Raw genomic sequence first — 21,942 nt, 5'->3', positions numbered from 1 at the left:
GACCGGAACTCTAAGCATCGAGCAGCAAGCTACAGGACGGAGCAACAGAAGGAAAACTAGGAAACCACCAACGGCGAGACGCGCACTCCACAACAACAGAAGGAGAAGACGCGAAGACGAAAATCGAGGCCGGCGGGCTAACAAGCCGGGCCGAGAAATAATGAACGTGTCTTCAAGACCGGCGGGCAGCAAGAGCCGGGTCGAGAAGACAACAAAAGCTAACAGCGGGCCATAAGCCATCAATGTCTTTTTCTTTTCATAACATGTAAACCTTAATAATTTAAATGTTCACCCTTTAAGGGTCAAACAACACTGATGTAAAATTAATAAATGTACTTAAAATTTAATTTATTAATAAACGATGGCGGCGCCGCGGAAGTAATGCGCAAGCAGTTCCCGCGGCGTCGTCGGTTCAAACAGAAAAAAAAAAAAAAAAAAAAAAAGGTTAGGTTAGGTTAGGTTAGGTTAGGTTAGGTTGGTCAGCAGAGCCCTACCCCCACCTCCTCGTGGTGCCGACTGGAAACGGAACTCCGGTTCCGGCCAACGGGGGAGGCACAGAAGGGAAACTGTATAAAACCAACACCGGCGGGTCAACAACACCGACCAGAGAGGGCCAACATCGCCCTCCAACCCCGGACAACAGGCCGAAGGCTCGATGCTAGACGACCGGGAACGTTAGACGGGGACTTAACGGTTAGTAAACTCAGCGCCTCAGTAGTACCATCCGAAACTGCCCCCCAGCGGCAGGCGTGCCCCGGGGCATTAGTAGGACACCCCGAGCACGGCTGGTCACCGTCCGGGTGATCGCGATTGGTATGAAAGGGCGCTGGGTCAGAACGCCTCAAGTCTCTGCAGACCGGAACTCTAAGCATCGAGCAGCAAGCTACAGGACGGAGCAACAGAAGGAAAACTAGGAAACCACCAACGGCGAGACGCGCACTCCACAACAACAGAAGGAGAAGACGCGAAGACGAAAATCGAGGCCGGCGGGCTAACAAGCCGGGCCGAGAAATAATGAACGTGTCTTCAAGACCGGCGGGCAGCAAGAGCCGGGTCGAGAAGACAACAAAAGCTAACAGCGGGCCATAAGCCATCAATGTCTTTTTCTTTTCATAACATGTAAACCTTAATAATTTAAATGTTCACCCTTTAAGGGTCAAACAACACTGATGTAAAATTAATAAATGTACTTAAAATTTAATTTATTAATAAACGATGGCGGCGCCGCGGAAGTAATGCGCAAGCAGTTCCCGCGGCGTCGTCGGTTCAAACAGAAAAAAAAAAAAAAAAAGGTTAGGTTAGGTTAGGTTAGGTTAGGTTAGGTTAGGTTAGGTTAGGTTAGGTTAGGTTAGGTTTGGTCGGCAGTGCCCTACCCCCACCTCCTCGTGGTGCCGACTGGAAACGGAACTCCGGTTCCGGCCAACGGGGGAGGCACAGAAGGGAAACTGTATAAAACCAACACCGGCGGGTCAACAACACCGACCAGAGAGGGCCAACATCGCCCTCCAACCCCGGACAACAGGCCGAAGGCTCGATGCTAGACGACCGGGAACGTTAGACGGGGACTTAACGGTTAGTAAACTCAGCGCCTCAGTAGTACCATCCGAAACTGCCCCCCAGCGGCAGGCGTGCCCCGGGGCATTAGTAGGACACCCCGAGCACGGCTGGTCACCGTTAGGTTAGGTTAGGTTAGGTTAGGTTAGGTTAGGTTAGGTTAGGTTCCCCCCCAACGGTACCCACCTTGACGTGGTGGGGGGGCTCACCGACTCCGGTCGGTGCCAAGAGGTACCAAAAATCCCGGTACTGACTTTAATTAGTTGGTGCTGGAGCCTTCAGCGCCGCTCTTGACCCTAACCGGTTGAGGGTGGCAGGGATCGTAACCACCTGCTCACACCAGCAAAAGGGCGGAGAAGGAAAACTGCAAACCCCCTGCCAGCAGGGTGAAAATGGCAGAGCACACTGTAAAGCCAATATGAGTTCGACGACAACAAATATTGCTACTTCTCCAGGAGGTTCGGATATCCTCCAGGAGACTACTTCATTGGGTGAGCAAGGGAGCTCAGTGGGGTCGAGAGACAATTCCAAGACCGCCGGCGTTCCTTCACAGGCGCTGGTGGGTACTCACGTGAGTGCCATGAGATGTGACACAACTGCCTTGGAAACTGGAAAAAAAATGGATTCAACGGAACGGACTGGAACTGAATCGGAACGTGAACACAGGAGGACGATTGACATAGCGGTCCTCAACGAATCGGAACTGTTAACTATGATAAAAGGATATGTGAACTCCATGAATGATTTTGCAAAAAGAACACGAAATGTCCATAAAGAACTTAAGGATACACTTGCAAACACTGGATTAGTTCTTAACCAATACCTGAAGATCAAGAGTTCAACATCAACTGGGAAAAAGGTCAATGATAGTAGTACCCAGACAGAGGACATTCCCATTGACAATGTACAGTCAGAGACTATTCAGAGCAAGAAGACGAGTTCTAGAGAAGCCGCCAGGCGAGAGTGCAAGGATGCGGCCACGAATACTGCTTCCCCGCAAGCGGTTCCGGAGAAGCAGCGAAAGCAACAGCAACAGCAGCAGAAGCAACAGCAACAGCAACAGCAACAACGGCGGAAGGGCAAAAAGTGGCAGCGGTTACAGCAGTCTCAGCAGCAAGAGAGCCCGCAACAATTGCAGCAAGAAATGCAGAAGCAGCAGCCCCAGAAGCAGCAGCCACAACAGCAGCAGCCCCAGCAGCGGCAGCCCCAGAAACAGCAGACCTGGAGCGAGGTGGTGAGGAAGACGAGGCCACCGAAGCCGGCCCGACAACCGCGCTCGACCGCCGACCAAGTGGCTCTCCTGCGGAAGCGCACTCCGCGATCCATGGCGGTCACCATCGACCGCCCGGCTGAAGGAGGCTCTCTAGCCTCTGTGATGAAGAAGGTGTCAGGTTCGATCAACCTTCAGTCTCTCGGCGTCAAGGTGCTGACGACGAGGAAGACCAGGGCGGGTGGAATTCTCCTCGAGGTTGAGGGGAATGAAAAAGCCACGCTCCTAGCCGGGAAGATCCGGGAGGTGGTGGGAGACGCGGCAAGGGTGAGGTTACCCGAGACCCGCACACCCGTCCTTCTGCTGGGAGTTCCAGAATGGGCAGAGGCAGAGGACGTCGTTGCCGGCGTCACGCAGGCGGGAGTCACCGGAGTCACCTCCGAGAACCTGATCATCCGCAAGAACTCCGGAGGAAGAGGGGAGTTCGTCGCGAGCCTCCACTTGCCGCTCAAGGACGCAATCACGTTGGCGGAGAAGAATGCGGTCTCCGTGGGGTGGACCAGGTGCAGGGTCAAGCTGTTGACTAACAACCAACCGACCTGCTTCCGGTGTCAAGGCAAAGGTCATCTCGCGGCCGAGTGCCGAGGCGAGGCCAAGCCCCGTCGCTGTCACAGGTGCAGGAAGGATGACCACCTGGTGAAGGACTGCACCCAACAAAAGCAGCCTCAGCAGAAGCAGCAACCGCAGACCTCTAGAAGCGAGACGCCTGCAGAAGTGAACGGAGCGGTGTGATGGCACTCAACTTCGTGCAGTGCAACCTCAACCACTGTCGCGTGGCACAAGATCTCGTCGCGCAGTACATGGTTGAGGAGAGAGTCGACGTCGCACTGATCAGCGACCCCTACAAGGCGGACCCGAACTCCAGTGCCTGGCACGCGAGCGACGGACAACGGAGAGCAGCCATCTACGTGGCGAATGCGGGAGTAACGGTGGCTAACGTCATCAGCGACCCCGAGTTCGTTTCGGCTCGGCTCAACGGCGTGCAGGTGTACAGCTGCTACGCGTCGCCCAACAAGCCCATCGAGGATTTCCAGGACCTGCTCCGCCGTCTCGAAGACAGCATCAGGACCGTGCAGCGGGATTTCCCCGTCCTCGTCTCCGGGGATCTCAACGCGAGATCCGCCGCGTGGGGCGACTGGGTCGACAACAGAAGAGGAGAAGAACTGGAGTTGCTGATCGAGTCCCTCGGACTGGTCGTCGCGAACTCTGGCTCGACTCCGACCTTCTCGAGAGGCGCCGGATCCGTCGTCGACGTCACCCTGTCTTGCGACTCCTTGGCGGGTCGCATCACAGACTGGAGAGTGCTGGAGTCGGTGTTCAACAACAGCGACCACCACTACATCAGGTTCTCCCTGACTCCAGGACGCGGCCAGGACAGAGCCAATCACGCGACCACCGTCGCCCCACGCGCCTGGAACACTGCGAGCGGCGTCGCCAACGACACCTTCTTCGCCGGACTGATCCTGGCCGAGTGGCTCGAACGAGACGGCCACCAGGACTGGCAGGACGCAGAACGGGGGGCCTCCATACTTCGGTCGAGGGTCTCTGCCGCCTGCGACTTCGCCTTTCCCGCTCGTCGGACGCCGGACCCGAGGAAGCCTCCCGTTCACTGGTGGAACGCGGACATCGAGGCTCTCCGCGCCGACTGCACCAAGACCAAACGCCGGAAGACGAGGATGACCGCTCGGGTGTCAAGACTCCGACGTCGCCAAAACCAGGAGTTCGACGAAGAACGGGCGGAAGCAGAGCTCGTCGCGACCAACGACGCGTACCGAGAAGCCAAGAAACAGCTGAAGATCGCCATCCAGCGCAGCAAGAGAGCGTGCTGGAATGTGCTCATTTCTTCGGTGGACGCAGACCCGTTTGGTAAGCCGTACAAGCTGGTGATGCGCAAGCTGAGAGGTCCCCCACCAACGGCTTCGATGGAACTCGCGACGCTTCAGTCGGTCGTCGACTCCCTGTTTCCGAGACATCAAGCCAGAACGGACGCCCCGCTGGTTCCTGCGGATCCAATAGTCCCGTTCACGGCGTCGGAAGTGGACTCGGCGGTGGAGAGGGCGGGCGGAAAGAACAAAGCCCCAGGCCCGGACGGACTCACCGGCAAGATTCTGCTGGCGGTGCACAAGGCCCACCCGAACATCCTGCTGGACCTGTTCAACAGCTGCCTTCGCGGCGGGACGTTTCCGGCGGAGTGGAAGACCTCCAGAGTGGTGCTGCTGAAGAAGGGGAACAAGCCGGACGGAGTGCCCTCTTCCTACAGACCCCTGTGCCTGTTGAACGACGTCGGCAAAATCCTCGAGTTCCTGCTCGCGCGAAGACTCGAGGACCACGTGTCGAACAGCGGCGGGCTCTCGGTCCATCAGTTTGGGTTTAGGAAAGGCAAGTCCACGGACGACGCGGTGCGGGAGCTGCACAACGACCTGTTGGAAGGTGTCGACGGAGGCAAGTTTTGCGTGGCCGTCAGCATCGACATCAGGAACGCGTTCAACTCCATCAAGTGGTCGGACATCATGGACGCCCTGACGGGATGGAGCGTCCCGCAGTACTTGCAGAACATGTTCCGGTCGTACTTCTCCGGGAGAACGGGAACGGTTCACGCAAACTGCGCGGAGGGCGGTTCGCTGGAGATCGAGATCTCCGGAGGCGTACCTCAGGGTTCCGTCGTGGGCCCCCTCCTATGGAACGCCACATTCGACGCCGTCCTGAAAACCGAGCTGCCAACCGGTGCCAAGCTGCTGGGATTCGCGGACGACACGATGTTGGTCACCAGGGCCAAGTCGACGCAGGAGCTGGAAACCGTGACCAACGAGGCACTGTCCTTAGTGGAGCAGCGAATCTCCGACCTCGGCCTGCAGATCGCGGTGGAGAAGACGGAAGCCGTCCTATTCACGTCGAGGTATAAATACGCTCGGCCCGCGATCAAACTGTGCGGCAGCGACGTCCGACTTTCGACCGAGATGAAGTATCTCGGGATGGTGGTGGACAGGTCGATGCTGTTCAAGGCGCAGGTCAGGAAAGCGGCAGCCAGGGCAGCGGAGATTGGGAACCAGCTTGCAAGGATCATGCCGAACGTGGGCGGACCCCGAGAGGAGCGACGTCGGCTGCTGTCGTCGGTGGTACACTCCGTGCTGCTGTACGGAGCCCCTAGCTGGGCACACACGCTCGAGCTCGTGCCGGGGAACGTCAGGGCCCTGAACCGAGCTCAACGGAGAGTTCTCCTCCGTTGCGTGTGCGCGTACCGCACCGTCTCCGAGGCGGCCACGAACGTGATCGCTTCGACGCCGCCCGCCGACCTGCTCGCCAGGGAGAGAGAGGCGGTGTTCGAACGGAGACGGTCCCTCGCGGCGGCCCCCACAGGAGACAACGATCCGAGAAGCGTCATCATGGAGGCTTGGCAGGAGAGGTGGTCTTCGGAAGAGAAAGGGAGATGGACAAGGCGGTTGATCCCGGACGTGCGGGCCTGGTGCGCCAGGAGCCACGGGCTGACGACCAACTTTCACCTGACCCAGTTCCTTTCGGGGCATGGATGCTTTGGCCAGTACCTGCACCGGATTCGGAAGGCGGACACCCCCAGGTGCGTGGACTGTCTGTCGCCAGTGGACGACGCGGAACACGCGTTCTTTGTGTGCGACAGGTGGTGGCGTCGGAGAATGGAGCTCAAGGCTGCAATCAACGACCCATTCACCCCCGAGACCGTGGTGGGCAAGATGCTAGAATCCAGGAGCAACTGGACGGCCGTGGACCAGTTCGTGAAGGAGGTGCTGACGACGAGGGAAGCGGAAGAGAGAGAACGGCAACGGCAAGAATAACTGTGTAGTTAAGACTGCTTTGTTGTGGGCCGAAGGCCGCTTCTTAGACGGTGTAGGGCCGTCTACTGCATGTAAATAGACTGTATATAATGTAAAGTCTATTAATATATATTAATTGTACATTTGTTTTTTCAATAATAAACGATGTGGAGGGAGCTGACGAAATGCCACATGGTGTCTCCGGCCCCTCCACGATACCGTCAAAAAAAAAAAAAAAAAAAAGGTTAGGTTAGGTTAGGTTAGGTTAGGTTAGGTTAGGTTAGGTTAGGTTAGGTTAGGTTAGGTTGGTCGGCAGAGCCCTACCCCCACCTCCTCGTGGTGCCGACTGGAAACGGAACTCCGGTTCCGGCCAACGGGGGAGGCACAGAAGGGAAACTGTATAAAACCAACACCGGCGGGTCAACAACACCGACCAGAGAGGGCCAACATCGCCCTCCAACCCCGGACAACAGGCCGAAGGCTCGATGCTAGACGACCGGGAACGTTAGACGGGGACTTAACGGTTAGTAAACTCAGCGCCTCAGTAGTACCATCCGAAGGTTAGGTTAGGTTAGGTTAGGTTAGGTTAGGTTAGGTTAGGTTAGGTTAGGTTAGGTTAGGTTACAACGGCGGAAGGGCAAAAAGCGGCAGCGGTTACAGCAGTCTCAGCAGCAAGAGAGCCCGCAACAATTGCAGCAAGAAATGCAGAAGCAGCAGCCCCAGAAGCAGCAGCCACAACAGCAGCAGCCCCAGCAGCGGCAGCCCCAGAAACAGCAGACCTGGAGCGAGGTGGTGAGGAAGACGAGGCCACCGAAGCCGGCCCGACAACCGCGCTCGACCGCCGACCAAGTGGCTCTCCTGCGGAAGCGCACTCCGCGATCCATGGCGGTCACCATCGACCGCCCGGCTGAAGGAGGCTCTCTAGCCTCTGTGATGAAGAAGGTGTCAGGTTCGATCAACCTTCAGTCTCTCGGCGTCAAGGTGCTGACGACGAGGAAGACCAGGGCGGGTGGAATTCTCCTCGAGGTTGAGGGGAATGAAAAAGCCACGCTCCTAGCCGGGAAGATCCGGGAGGTGGTGGGAGACGCGGCAAGGGTGAGGTTACCCGAGACCCGCACACCCGTCCTTCTGCTGGGAGTTCCAGAATGGGCAGAGGCAGAGGACGTCGTTGCCGGCGTCACGCAGGCGGGAGTCACCGGAGTCACCTCCGAGAACCTGATCATCCGCAAGAACTCCGGAGGAAGAGGGGAGTTCGTCGCGAGCCTCCACTTGCCGCTCAAGGACGCAATCACGTTGTCGGAGAAGAATGCGGTCTCCGTGGGGTGGACCAGGTGCAGGGTCAAGCTGTTGACTAACAACCAACCGACCTGCTTCCGGTGTCAAGGCAAAGGTCATCTCGCGGCCGAGTGCCGAGGCGAGGCCAAGCCCCGTCGTTGTCACAGGTGCAGGAAGGATGACCACCTGGTGAAGGACTGCACCCAACAAAAGCAGACTCAGCAGAAGCAGCAACCGCAGACCTCTAGAAGCGAGACGCCTGCAGAAGTGAACGGAGCGGTGTGATGGCACTCAACTTCGTGCAGTGCAACCTCAACCACTGTCGCGTGGCACAAGATCTCGTCGCGCAGTACATGGTTGAGGAGAGAGTCGACGTCGCACTGATCAGTGACCCCTACAAGGCGGACCCGAACTCCAGTGCCTGGCACGCGAGCGACGGACAACGGAGAGCAGCCATCTACGTGGCGAATGCGGGAGTAACGGTGGCCAACGTCATCAGCGACCCCGAGTTCGTTTCGGCTCGGCTCAACGGCGTGCAGGTGTACAGCTGCTACGCGTCGCCCAACAAGCCCATCGAGGATTTCCAGGACCTGCTCCGCCGTCTCGAAGACAGCATCAGGACCGTGCAGCGGGATTTCCCCGTCCTCGTCTCCGGGGATCTCAACGCGAGATCCGCCGCGTGGGGCGACTGGGTCGACAACAGAAGAGGAGAAGAACTGGAGTTGCTGATCGAGTCCCTCGGACTGGTCGTCGCGAACTCTGGCTCGACTCCGACCTTCTCGAGAGGCGCCGGATCCGTCGTCGACGTCACCCTGTCTTGCGACTCCTTGGCGGGTCGCATCACAGACTGGAGAGTGCTGGAGTCGGTGTTCAACAACAGCGACCACCACTACATCAGGTTCTCCCTGACTCCAGGACGCGGCCAGGACAGAGCCAATCACGCGACCACCGTCGCCCCACGCGCCTGGAACACTGCGAGCGGCGTCGCCAACGACACCTTCTTCGCCGGACTGATCCTGGCCGAGTGGCTCGAACGAGACGGCCACCAGGACTGGCAGGACGCAGAACGGGGGGCCTCCATACTTCGGTCGAGGGTCTCTGCCGCCTGCGACTTCGCCTTTCCCGCTCGTCGGACGCCGGACCCGAGGAAGCCTCCCGTTCACTGGTGGAACGCGGACATCGAGGCTCTCCGCGCCGACTGCACCAAGACCAAACGCCGGAAGACGAGGATGACCGCTCGGGTGTCAAGACTCCGACGTCGCCAAAACCAGGAGTTCGACGAAGAACGGGCGGAAGCAGAGCTCGTCGCGACCAACGACGCGTACCGAGAAGCCAAGAAACAGCTGAAGATCGCCATCCAGCGCAGCAAGAGAGCGTGCTGGAATGTGCTCATTTCTTCGGTGGACGCAGACCCGTTTGGTAAGCCGTACAAGCTGGTGATGCGCAAGCTGAGAGGTCCCCCACCAACGGCTTCGATGGAACTCGCGACGCTTCAGTCGGTCGTCGACTCCCTGTTTCCGAGACATCAAGCCAGAACGGACGCCCCGCTGGTTCCTGCGGATCCAATAGTCCCGTTCACGGCGTCGGAAGTGGACTCGGCGGTGGAGAGGGCGGGCGGAAAGAACAAAGCCCCAGGCCCGGACGGACTCACCGGCAAGATTCTGCTGGCGGTGCACAAGGCCCACCCGAACATCCTGCTGGACCTGTTCAACAGCTGCCTTCGCGGCGGGACGTTTCCGGCGGAGTGGAAGACCTCCAGAGTGGTGCTGCTGAAGAAGGGGAACAAGCCGGACGGAGTGCCCTCTTCCTACAGACCCCTGTGCCTGTTGAACGACGTCGGCAAAATCCTCGAGTTCCTGCTCGCGCGAAGACTCGAGGACCACGTGTCGAACAGCGGCGGGCTCTCGGTCCATCAGTTTGGGTTTAGGAAAGGCAAGTCCACGGACGACGCGGTGCGGGAGCTGCACAACGACCTGTTGGAAGGTGTCGACGGAGGCAAGTTTTGCGTGGCCGTCAGCATCGACATCAGGAACGCGTTCAACTCCATCAAGTGGTCGGACATCATGGACGCCCTGACGGGATGGAGCGTCCCGCAGTACTTGCAGAACATGTTCCGGTCGTACTTCTCCGGGAGAACAGGAACGGTTCACGCAAACTGCGCGGAGGGCGGTTCGCTGGAGATCGAGATCTCCGGAGGCGTACCTCAGGGTTCCGTCGTGGGCCCCCTCCTATGGAACGCCACATTCGACGCCGTCCTGAAAACCGAGCTGCCAACCGGTGCCAAGCTGCTGGGATTCGCGGACGACACGATGTTGGTCACCAGGGCCAAGTCGACGCAGGAGCTGGAAACCGTGACCAACGAGGCACTGTCCTTAGTGGAGCAGCGAATCTCCGACCTCGGCCTGCAGATCGCGGTGGAGAAGACGGAAGCCGTCCTATTCACGTCGAGGTATAAATACGCTCGGCCCGCGATCAAACTGTGCGGCAGCGACGTCCGACTTTCGACCGAGATGAAGTATCTCGGGATGGTGGTGGACAGGTCGATGCTGTTCAAGGCGCAGGTCAGGAAAGCGGCAGCCAGGGCAGCGGAGATTGGGAACCAGCTTGCAAGGATCATGCCGAACGTGGGCGGACCCCGAGAGGAGCGACGTCGGCTGCTGTCGTCGGTGGTACACTCCGTGCTGCTGTACGGAGCCCCTAGCTGGGCACACACGCTCGAGCTCGTGCCGGGGAACGTCAGGGCCCTGAACCGAGCTCAACGGAGAGTTCTCCTCCGTTGCGTGTGCGCGTACCGCACCGTCTCCGAGGCGGCCACGAACGTGATCGCTTCGACGCCGCCCGCCGACCTGCTCGCCAGGGAGAGAGAGGCGGTGTTCGAACGGAGACGGTCCCCCGCGGCGGCCCCCACAGGAGACAACGATCCGAGAAGCGTCATCATGGAGGCTTGGCAGGAGAGGTGGTCTTCGGAAGAGAAAGGGAGATGGACAAGGCGGTTGATCCCGGACGTGCGGGCCTGGTGCGCCAGGAGCCACGGGCTGACGACCAACTTTCACCTGACCCAGTTCCTCTCGGGGCATGGATGCTTTGGCCAGTACCTGCACCGGATTCGGAAGGCGGACACCCCCAGGTGCGTGGATTGTCTGTCGCCAGTGGACGACGCGGAACACGCGTTCTTTGTGTGCGACAGGTGGTGGCGTCGGAGAATGGAGCTCAAGGCTGCAATCAACGACCCATTCACCCCCGAGACCGTGGTGGGCAAGATGCTAGAATCCAGGAGCAACTGGACGGCCGTGGACCAGTTCGTGAAGGAGGTGCTGACGACGAGGGAAGCGGAAGAGAGAGAACGGCAACGGCAAGAATAACTGTGTAGTTAAGACTGCTTTGTTGTGGGCCGAAGGCCGTTTCTTAGACGGTGTAGGGCCGTCTACTGTATGTAAATAGACTGTATATAATGTAAAGTCTATTAATATATATTAATTGTACATTTGTTTTTTTTCAATAATAAACGATGTGGAGGGAGCTGATGAAATGCCCCATGGTGTCTCCGGCCCCTCCAATAAAAAAAAAAAAAAAAAAAAAAAAAAAAAAAAAAAAAAAAAAGGTTAGGTTAGGTTAGGTTAGGTTAGGTTAGGTTAGGTTAGGTTAGGTTAGGTTGTTCGGCCACTCGACCCGCCAGTGCACCGGCCCGGACCTCACTGCAGCCTGCAGGCGATGCGGCGCCCACGGCCACATGCAGTCTAGCTGCACCGAGGGCGATGACAAATGCGTGGCGTGCGATCGACTCAAGGCCACACGAGTCCCGCACAAGCCTGGCTCCGGGGCTTGCGCCGCACGAAGAAATGCCATCTCTGAGATGAACGCTACTAGACAAAAATGATTAGGTTTCTTCAGATAAACCTCCACCGGAGCTCCACGGCGCAGAGCTTGCTCCAGCAGACCGCCGCCGTTACCGGCGCTCAAGTACTACTCGTATCAGAATATAACTGGCGTCCACACAGCGACAGATGGGTAGTTAGCGATGACCTCTCCTGCGCAGTCGCTCTCACGGCATCGGCTGACTTTACCCCCGGGTCGACGGGGTCCGGTCGAGGCTATGCGTGGATCCAGACCCAAGGCCTCAGGATATATAGCTGTTATACCTCTCGAAACGACTCCGAACAAAACTTCCGAGCCTTCCTCTTGGATATCCAAGATTCCGTCCGCTCGGCCGACCCACTGCTCACCGTAGTGGTAGGGGGCGACTTCAACGCCTGGTCCCAAGAGTGGGGGTCGGCTCGAAACGATGACAGAGGCGACCGATTGGCAGACCTGGCAGCCAGCCTGGATCTCCTCGTCGCTAACGTGGGCACAACTCCCACCTACTGCAGAGTAAATGCCGAATCGATAATCGACGTCACATTCTCCCGCCTCATCGCACCGGGTGCCATTCGCGACTGGAAGGTGCTCGACGAGGTTTATTCCGCCAGCGACCACCGCTACGTCGCTTTCATCCTAGATAGGGTGACGGAAGGCGAAGAAATCGTTGGCCCCGCTTCCAGAGGCTGGTCTTACCGCCAGCTAAACCCCGGCGCCCTGGCTGCATACCTGGCCAATACCGCTGAACCCATCGTAAGCGTCGAAACCACCGCATCAGATGCAGCCGACTCGCTGATCAAGTACCTCGAGGGTGCCTGCGACTCCTGCATGCCCCAAGAAAACTCCACAGATCGGGCAGAAGCGAAGTCCACTGGTGGTCGAACGAATTGACCGCGCTCCGAAACTCGACCATCAAGCTGCGCAGAGCGCACCAACGGTCCTCGCGCAGACACGATCCCCAACATACCATAGACGCTCATCGCGAGGCCTACAAATCGAAACGGAAGGAGCTCCGCAACGCCATCCGGGACGCTCAGTCAAACAGTTGGGCAGAACTCTGCAAAGCCGTCGACGAAGACCCTTGGGGACTACCATACAAGGTGGTCACCAAGAAGGTAGGCCGAAGCCGACCAGGGATTGAAGCTCGCGGGAGAGAAGAGGCCATAGCCGATCACCTGTTCCCGGACCCCCCGCCAACAACCTGGTCCCTCGAGCCTCCATTGACTGACGACGAACAACAACAACAACGCCAAGAGTTCACCATGGTCGAAATCCTCATGGCCTGTAAAAGACTACCGGCTGGCAAGGCAACGGGGCCCGACGGCATACCCAACGAGGTCCTGCTACACGTATCGCGACTCCGTCCACAGGTCTTACTAAACACCTTTAACGCGTGCCTGGCCCGCAGAGAGTTTCCTGCACGTTGGGAAGACGGCCAGACTGGTGCCCCTCCACAAAGGATCCGGCAAGCCAATTGACGAACCATCGAGTTTCAGGCCGCTGTGCATGCTCGACTCGGCCGGCAAGTTACTAGAGCGCCTGCTGCTCGGCAGGCTCAATCAGCATCTCGACGAAACAGGTCAGCGGTCCGAAAACCAGTTTGGCTTCCGCAATGGCAGGTCGACCGTCGACGCGATTGAGCGAGTGCTCCAAGCCGCTCACGGCGCGGCCACGGGCGCCGTTCAGCATCGGGACATTTGCGTGGCCGTCTCGTTGGACGTTAAAAACGCATTTAATACCGCGCCATGGAGGAAAATCGATGCCGCGTTACGAGCAAGTCATACCCCCCCATATCTGAACAACTTCATACGATCGTACTTGGACGGCAGAAAACTCCAGGTCGGCCAGCTGCTGCTAAGCAGGAATGTCACGTGCGGCGTCCCCCAGGGCTCGGTTCTCGGACCAGCCCTTTGGAACGTCTTCTACGACAAACTGCTGGACCTGGAGATGCCGTCGGGCGTCCAACTAGTGGCATTCGCCGACGACGTGTGCGTCCTAGGCATCGCCCGCAACGGAGAGGCAGCAGCAACCCTGCTCAATCCAGTGCTGGAAAAGGTTTCAGACTGGATGACAGACAACGGATTGAAGCTAGCCCCTGCTAAAACCGAGGCCGTCGTCCTAACCAGGAAGAACTTATACGCCAACCCCGAGCTGTTCGTCGAAGGCCACGCGATCCCAATCAAACCGTCCATGCGGTATCTCGGCGTCGAGCTCGACACACGGTTGTCGTTCACGAAGCACGTGCATCAAGCCTCCCTGAAGGCTTGCCAATCGGCGCTCGCCATAGGCAGACTAATGCCCAACATCGGCGGGCCGTCTCACAGCAAGAGAGCGTTACTCGGGTCAGTGGCAAACAGCAAGATGCTATACGCCTCCCCTGCCTGGGCCGTCCGAGGGACGAAAACCGCCAAAAACCGCCTGGCAATGGCTAGGGCGCAGAGGACAGTCGCACTCCGCACTATACGCGCGTATTGCACCGTCTCCGCAGAAGCCTCGTCCATCCTCGCCTCGATGCTACCAGCCGATCTGCTAGCCACCGAAAGGACTAGGATCAGATCACGAAATGGACGATCAGACGGACGAAACGCCTACCAACACCCTTAAGAACCAGGAAAGATTACTGAGCATCGCAGCTTGGCAAGCTCGGTGGGATCGGTCGAAGAACGCGAGGTGGACGCACAGGCTCATTCCTGACGTCAGTCGATGGCTAGCCAAGCCAACGCTGAACCTCACATACCGACTGACTCAGGCGCTCTCCGGTCATGGTTGCTTTAAAAGCTATCTGCTTAGGATGAACCGGGCAGATGATAGCAACTGTGTCTACTGCGGGTACCCCGACGACACCGCAGAACACACCCTCTTCGAATGTCCAAGGTGGACTGACGACCGCTCACGGGTTGCAGAGATCCTCAGGCGTCCTCCCAACGCTAGCGACGTCGAGGAAATCCTATGCGGACCTCCGACAGACGGCATGCCTGAAGACGCTGATGCACGACACAGACTCATAACACAGGCGGCCGTCAACCGGCGTGAGCTAATCGGCATGGTTGAGTCGATATTGTCAAGAAAGGAAATCGACGAAAGGGAAACAGAGGCTGGAATCAGGCTCGAAGCAATCTGAAGACAGAGCGCGACGAGTCCTTTCTTAAAACTACGGGCAAAGATGAAGAACGGCGGTCATTGACGAAGGAAGGCAACATGCATACCATTGTCAACCGTTGAACGTCGGAGGTGTCACCGACCACCGCTCTTCTTCATCTCCAACGATGACACCACGGGAGGGAAGGACGATCACTGCATACGAGGAAGGACGGACAGGGCGGCAGACGCCCACAGGACGACAGGAACAATACTTATACTAGCATCATAATTATTATTTTATTGTAAGGGGGTTAGTTGGGGAAGTGTCCCATCAACCCCCATTGTACGATGTTTTGTTTTATCAATAAACGATGGCGGCCGGGAGGAAGTAATGCGCAAGCAGTCCCCTCCCGGTCGTCGGTTCAAACAGAAAAAAAAAAAAAAAAAAAAGGTTAGGTTAGGTTAGGTTAGGTTAGGTTAGGTTAGGTTAGGTTAGGTTAGGTTAGGTTAGGTTAGGTTAGGTTAGGTTAGGTTAGGTTAGGTTAGGTTAGGTTAGGTTAGGTTAGGTTAGGTTAGGTTAGGTTAGGTTAGGTTAGGTTAGGTTAGGTTAGGTTAGGTTAGGTTAGGTTAGGTTAGGTTAGGTTAGGTTAGGTTAGGTTAGGTTAGGTTAGGTTAGGTTAGGTTAGGTTAGGTTAGGTTAGGTTAGGTTAGGTTAGGTTAGGTTAGGTTCCCCCCCAACGGTACCCACCTTGACGTGGTGGGGGGGCTCACCGACTCCGGTCGGTGCCAAGAGGTACCAAAAGGTACCAAAAAATCCCGGTACTGACTTTAATTAGTTGGTGCTGGATCCTTCAGCGCCGCTCTTGACCTTAACCGGTTGAGGGTGGCAGGGATCGTAACCACCTGCTCACACCAGCAAAAGGGCGGAGAAGGAAAACTGCAAACCCCCTGCCAGCAGGGTGAAAATGGCAGAGCACACTGTAAAGCCAATATGAGTTCGACGACAACAAATATTGCTACTTCTCCAGGAGGTTCGGATATCCTCCAGGAGACTACTTCATTGGGTGAGCAAGGGAGCTCAGTGGGGTCGAGAGACAATTCCAAGACCGCCGGCGTTCCTTCACAGGCGCTGGTGGGTACTCACGTGAGTGCCATGAGATGTGACACAACTGCCTTGGAAACTGGAAAAAAAATGGATTCAACGGAACGGACTGGAACTGAATCGGAATGTGAACACAGGAGGACGATTGACATAGCGGTCCTCAACGAATCGGAACTGTTAACTATGATAAAAGGATATGTGAACTCCATGAATGATTTTGCAAAAAGAACACGAAATGTCCATAAAGAACTTAAGGATACACTTGCAAACACTGGATTAGTTCTTAACCAATACCTGAAGATCAAGAGTTCAACATCAACTGGGAAAAAGGCCAATGATAGTAGTACCCAGACAGAGGACATTCCCATTGACAATGTACAGTCAGAGACTATTCAGAGCAAGAAGACGAGTTCTAGAGAAGCCGCCAGGCGAGAGTGCAAGGATGCGGCCACGAATACTGCTTCCCCGCAAGCGGTTCCGGAGAAGCAGCGAAAGCAACAGCAACAGCAGCAGAAGCAACAGCAACAGCAACAGCAACAACGGCGGAAGGGCAAAACGACGCAGCCTTCCGAGGCAAACTCCCAACCGGAAAAAACTCAACCCGAGCCCGAAGCGGCCTTCACGCTGGTGACGAACCCGAAGAAGAACACAAACGGATCCAGACCTCAGTCGACCAGGAAAACGACACAGAGACCCGCAGCCGTCCTTATTAAGGTCGGCGAAGGCCGGACATACGCGGACACGCTGCGACAAGTCAGGGGTACACCGATAGACTTCGAAGGCCTCGGCACCCATGTCACCTCCATGAGGAAAACCATGAAAGGCGATCTACTGGTCGAACTGACAAAGGGCACCAAGGCAATAGCAGCCACCTCAAAAATCCGAGACCGGCTCGCCGAAGCGATCACAGGATCCGTGGTTACTAGGCTCCGGCACTCCGCAGAAGTGGAGATAACGGACCTCGACGAGGTTGCCACCAAGGAGGAAGTCCTTGCCGCGATCCGAAAGGCCATGATCAATGACGATCCCCTCTCCGAAGAGGAAATCAAGGTCACCGGCTTGTGGGCCACTCGGGAAGGCCGACAAATGGCCACCGCCACCGTCCCGATCAAGTTCAGCCAAAGCTTAACCTCCGTCCGCGTGGGCTGGACCCAGTGCCCGCGTCCGCCCGCGGAGACCCGAACCGGCGCGCTGCTACAGGTGCCACGGGTTCGGCCACTCGACCCGCCAGTGCACCGGCCCGGACCTCACTGCAGCCTGCAGGCGATGCGGCGCCCACGGCCACATGCAGTCTAGCTGCACCGAGGGCGATGACAAATGCGTGGCGTGCGATCGACTCAAGGCCACACGAGTCCCGCACAAGCCTGGCTCCGGGGCTTGCGCCGCACGAAGAAATGCCATCTCTGAGATGAACGCTACTAGACAAAAATGATTAGGTTTCTTCAGATAAACCTCCACCGGAGCTCCACGGCGCAGAGCTTGCTCCAGCAGACCGCCGCCGTTACCGGCGCTCAAGTACTACTCGTATCAGAATATAACTGGCGTCCACACAGCGACAGATGGGTAGTTAGCGATGACCTCTCCTGCGCAGTCGCTCTCACGGCATCGGCTGACTTTACCCCCGGGTCGACGGGGTCCGGTCGAGGCTATGCGTGGATCCAGACCCAAGGCCTCAGGATATATAGCTGTTATACCTCTCGAAACGACTCCGAACAAAACTTCCGAGCCTTCCTCTTGGATATCCAAGATTCCGTCCGCTCGGCCGACCCACTGCTCACCGTAGTGGTAGGGGGCGACTTCAACGCCTGGTCCCAAGAGTGGGGGTCGGCTCGAAACGATGACAGAGGCGACCGATTGGCAGACCTGGCAGCCAGCCTGGATCTCCTCGTCGCTAACGTGGGCACAACTCCCACCTACTGCAGAGTAAATGCCGAATCGATAATCGACGTCACATTCTCCCGCCTCATCGCACCGGGTGCCATTCGCGACTGGAAGGTGCTCGACGAGGTTTATTCCGCCAGCGACCACCGCTACGTCGCTTTCATCCTAGATAGGGTGACGGAAGGCGAAGAAATCGTTGGCCCCGCTTCCAGAGGCTGGTCTTACCGCCAGCTAAACCCCGGCGCCCTGGCTGCATACCTGGCCAATACCGCTGAACCCATCGTAAGCGTCGAAACCACCGCATCAGATGCAGCCGACTCGCTGATCAAGTACCTCGAGGGTGCCTGCGACTCCTGCATGCCCCAAGAAAACTCCACAGATCGGGCAGAAGCGAAGTCCACTGGTGGTCGAACGAATTGACCGCGCTCCGAAACTCGACCATCAAGCTGCGCAGAGCGCACCAACGGTCCTCGCGCAGACACGATCCCCAACATACCATAGACGCTCATCGCGAGGCCTACAAATCGAAACGGAAGGAGCTCCGCAACGCCATCCGGGACGCTCAGTCAAACAGTTGGGCAGAACTCTGCAAAGCCGTCGACGAAGACCCTTGGGGACTACCATACAAGGTGGTCACCAAGAAGGTAGGCCGAAGCCGACCAGGGATTGAAGCTCGCGGGAGAGAAGAGGCCATAGCCGATCACCTGTTCCCGGACCCCCCGCCAACAACCTGGTCCCTCGAGCCTCCATTGACTGACGACGAACAACAACAACAACGCCAAGAGTTCACCATGGTCGAAATCCTCATGGCCTGTAAAAGACTACCGGCTGGCAAGGCAACGGGGCCCGACGGCATACCCAACGAGGTCCTGCTACACGTATCGCGACTCCGTCCACAGGTCTTACTAAACACCTTTAACGCGTGCCTGGCCCGCAGAGAGTTTCCTGCACGTTGGAAGACGGCCAGACTGGTGCTCCTCCACAAAGGATCCGGCAAGCCAATTGACGAACCATCGAGTTTCAGGCCGCTGTGCATGCTCGACTCGGCCGGCAAGTTACTAGAGCGCCTGCTGCTCGGCAGGCTCAATCAGCATCTCGACGAAACAGGTCAGCGGTCCGAAAACCAGTTTGGCTTCCGCAATGGCAGGTCGACCGTCGACGCGATTGAGCGAGTGCTCCAAGCCGCTCACGGCGCGGCCACGGGCGCCGTTCAGCATCGGGACATTTGCGTGGCCGTCTCGTTGGACGTTAAAAACGCATTTAATACCGCGCCATGGAGGAAAATCGATGCCGCGTTACGAGCAAGTCATACCCCCCCATATCTGAACAACTTCATACGATCGTACTTGGACGGCAGAAAACTCCAGGTCGGCCAGCTGCTGCTAAAGCAGGAATGTCACGTGCGGCGTCCCCCAGGGCTCGGTTCTCGGACCAGCCCTTTGGAACGTCTTCTACGACAAACTGCTGGACCTGGAGATGCCGTCGGGCGTCCAACTAGTGGCATTCGCCGACGACGTGTGCGTCCTAGGCATCGCCCGCAACGGAGAGGCAGCAGCAACCCTGCTCAATCCAGTGCTGGAAAAGGTTTCAGACTGGATGACAGACAACGGATTGAAGCTAGCCCCTGCTAAAACCGAGGCCGTCGTCCTAACCAGGAAGAACTTATACGCCAACCCCGAGCTGTTCGTCGAAGGCCACGCGATCCCAATCAAACCGTCCATGCGGTATCTCGGCGTCGAGCTCGACACACGGTTGTCGTTCACGAAGCACGTGCATCAAGCCTCCCTGAAGGCTTGCCAATCGGCGCTCGCCATAGGCAGACTAATGCCCAACATCGGCGGGCCGTCTCACAGCAAGAGAGCGTTACTCGGGTCAGTGACAAACAGCAAGATGCTATACGCCTCCCCTGCCTGGGCCGTCCGAGGGACGAAAACCGCCAAAAACCGCCTGGCAATGGCTAGGGCGCAGAGGACAGTCGCACTCCGCACTATACGCGCGTATTGCACCGTCTCCGCAGAAGCCTCGTCCATCCTCGCCTCGATGCTACCAGCCGATCTGCTAGCCACCGAAAGGACCAGGATCAGATCACGAATGGACGATCAGACGGACGAAACGCCTACCAACACCCTTAAGAACCAGGAAAGATTACTGAGCATCGCAGCTTGGCAAGCTCGGTGGGATCGGTCGAAGAACGCGAGGTGGACGCACAGGCTCATTCCTGACGTCAGTCGATGGCTAGCCAAGCCAACGCTGAACCTCACATACCGACTGACTCAGGCGCTCTCCGGTCATGGTTGCTTTAAAAGCTATCTGCTTAGGATGAACCGGGCAGATGATAGCAACTGTGTCTACTGCGGGTACCCCGACGACACCGCAGAACACACCCTCTTCGAATGTCCAAGGTGGACTGACGACCGCTCACGGGTTGCAGAGATCCTCAGGCGTCCTCCCAACGCTAGCGACGTCGAGGAAATCCTATGCGGACCTCCGACAGACGGCATGCCTGAAGACGCTGATGCACGACACAGACTCATAACACAGGCGGCCGTCAACCGGCGTGAGCTAATCGGCATGGTTGAGTCGATATTGTCAAGAAAGGAAATCGACGAAAGGGAAACAGAGGCTGGAATCAGGCTCGAAGCAATCTGAAGACAGAGCGCGACGAGTCCTTTCTTAAAACTACGGGCAAAGATGAAGAACGGCGGTCATTGACGAAGGAAGGCAACATGCATACCATTGTCAACCGTTGAACGTCGGAGGCGTCACCGACCACCGCTCTTCTTCATCTCCAACGATGACATCACGGGAGGGAAGGACGATCACTGCATACGTGGAAGGACGGACAGGGCGGCAGACGCCCACAGGACGACAGGAACAATACTTATACTAGCATCATAATTATTATTTTATTGTAAGGGGGTTAGTTGGGGAAGTGTCCCATCAACCCCCATTGTACGATGTTTTGTTTTATCAATAAACGATGGCGGCCGGGAGGAAGTAATGCGCAAGCAGTCCCCTCCCGGTCGTCGGTTCAAACAGAAAAAAAAAAAAAAAAAAAAAGGTTAGGTTAGGTTAGGTTAGGTTAGGTTAGGTTAGGTTAGGTTAGGTTAGGTTAGGTTAGGTTAGGTTAGGTTAGGTTAGGGTTAGGTTTAGGTTAGGTTAGGTTAGGTTAGGTTAGGTTAGGTTAGGTTAGGTTAGGTTAGGTTAGGTTAGGTTAGGTTAGGTTAGGTTAGGTTAGGTTAGGTTAGGTTAGGTTAGGTTAGGTTAGGTTAGGTTAGGTTAGGTTAGGTTAGGTTAGGTTAGGTTAGGTTAGGTTAGGTTAGGTTAGGTTAGGTTAGGTTAGGTTAGGTTAGGTTAGGTAGGTTAGGTTAGGTTAGGTTAGGTTAGGTTAGGTTAGGTTAGGTTAGGTTAGGTTAGGTTAGGTTAGGTTAGTTAGGTTAGGTTAGGTTAGGTTAGGTTAGGTTAGGTTAGGTTAGGTTAGGTTAGGTTAGGTTAGGTTAGGTTAGGTTAGGTTAGGTTAGGTTAGGTTAGGTTAGGTTAGGTTAGGTTAGGTTAGGTTAGGTTAGGTTAGGTTAGGTTAGGTTAGGTTAGGTTAGGTTAGGTTAGGTTAGGTTAGGTTAGGTTAGGTTAGGTTAGGTTAGGTTAGGTTAGGTTAGGTTAGGTTAGGTTAGGTTAGGTTAGGTTAGGTTAGTTAGGTTAGGTTAGGTTAGGTTAGGTTAGGTTAGGTTAGGTTAGGTTAGGTTAGGTTAGGTTAGGTTAGGTTAGGTTAGGTTAGGTTAGGTTAGGTTAGGTTAGGTTAGGTTAGGTTAGGTTAGGTTAGGTTAGGTTAGGTTAGGTTAGGTTAGGTTAGGTTAGGTTAGGTTAGGTTAGGTTAGGTTAGGTTAGTTAGGTTAGGTTAGGTTAGGTTAGGTTAGGTTAGGTTAGGTTAGGTTAGGTTAGGTTAGGTTAGGTTAGGTTAGGTTAGGTTAGGTTAGGTTAGGTTAGGTTTAGGTTAGGTTAGGTTAGGTAGGTTAGGTTAGGTTAGGTTAGGTTAGGTTAGGTTAGGTTAGGTTAGGTTAGGTGTTAGGTTAGGTTAGGTTAGGTAGGTTAGGTTAGGTTAGGTTAGGTTTAGGTTAGGTTAGGTTAGGTTAGGTTAA

At 56.4% G+C, this 21,942-nt stretch overlaps 1 protein-coding gene across 1 annotated transcript; it reads left to right on the top strand.

Annotated features, from left to right (window-relative positions):
- Positions 1-1,743: 1,743 nt before the first annotated feature.
- LOC132917584 (uncharacterized) lies at positions 1,744-3,696 on the top strand. Its single transcript, XM_060978383.1, has one exon. The coding sequence runs from the start codon at positions 1,973-1,975 to the stop codon at positions 3,554-3,556; it is 1,584 nt and encodes a 527-aa protein (XP_060834366.1). The 5' UTR covers positions 1,744-1,972; the 3' UTR covers positions 3,557-3,696.
- Positions 3,697-21,942: the final 18,246 nt, after the last annotated feature.

This window comes from Rhopalosiphum padi, chromosome 1, assembly GCF_020882245.1.
Source record: "Rhopalosiphum padi isolate XX-2018 chromosome 1, ASM2088224v1, whole genome shotgun sequence".
Taxonomy (NCBI): domain Eukaryota; kingdom Metazoa; phylum Arthropoda; class Insecta; order Hemiptera; family Aphididae; genus Rhopalosiphum; species Rhopalosiphum padi.
Note: the sequence above shows the minus strand (reverse complement) of the source record. Positions and strands in the feature narration are given on the sequence as shown.

Bases quoted from the DNA above. Each gene is read 5' to 3' on its own strand.
- LOC132917584 (XM_060978383.1), top strand. From the start codon at position 1,973: ATGAGTTCGACGACAACAAATATTGCTACTTCTCCAGGAGGTTCGGAT.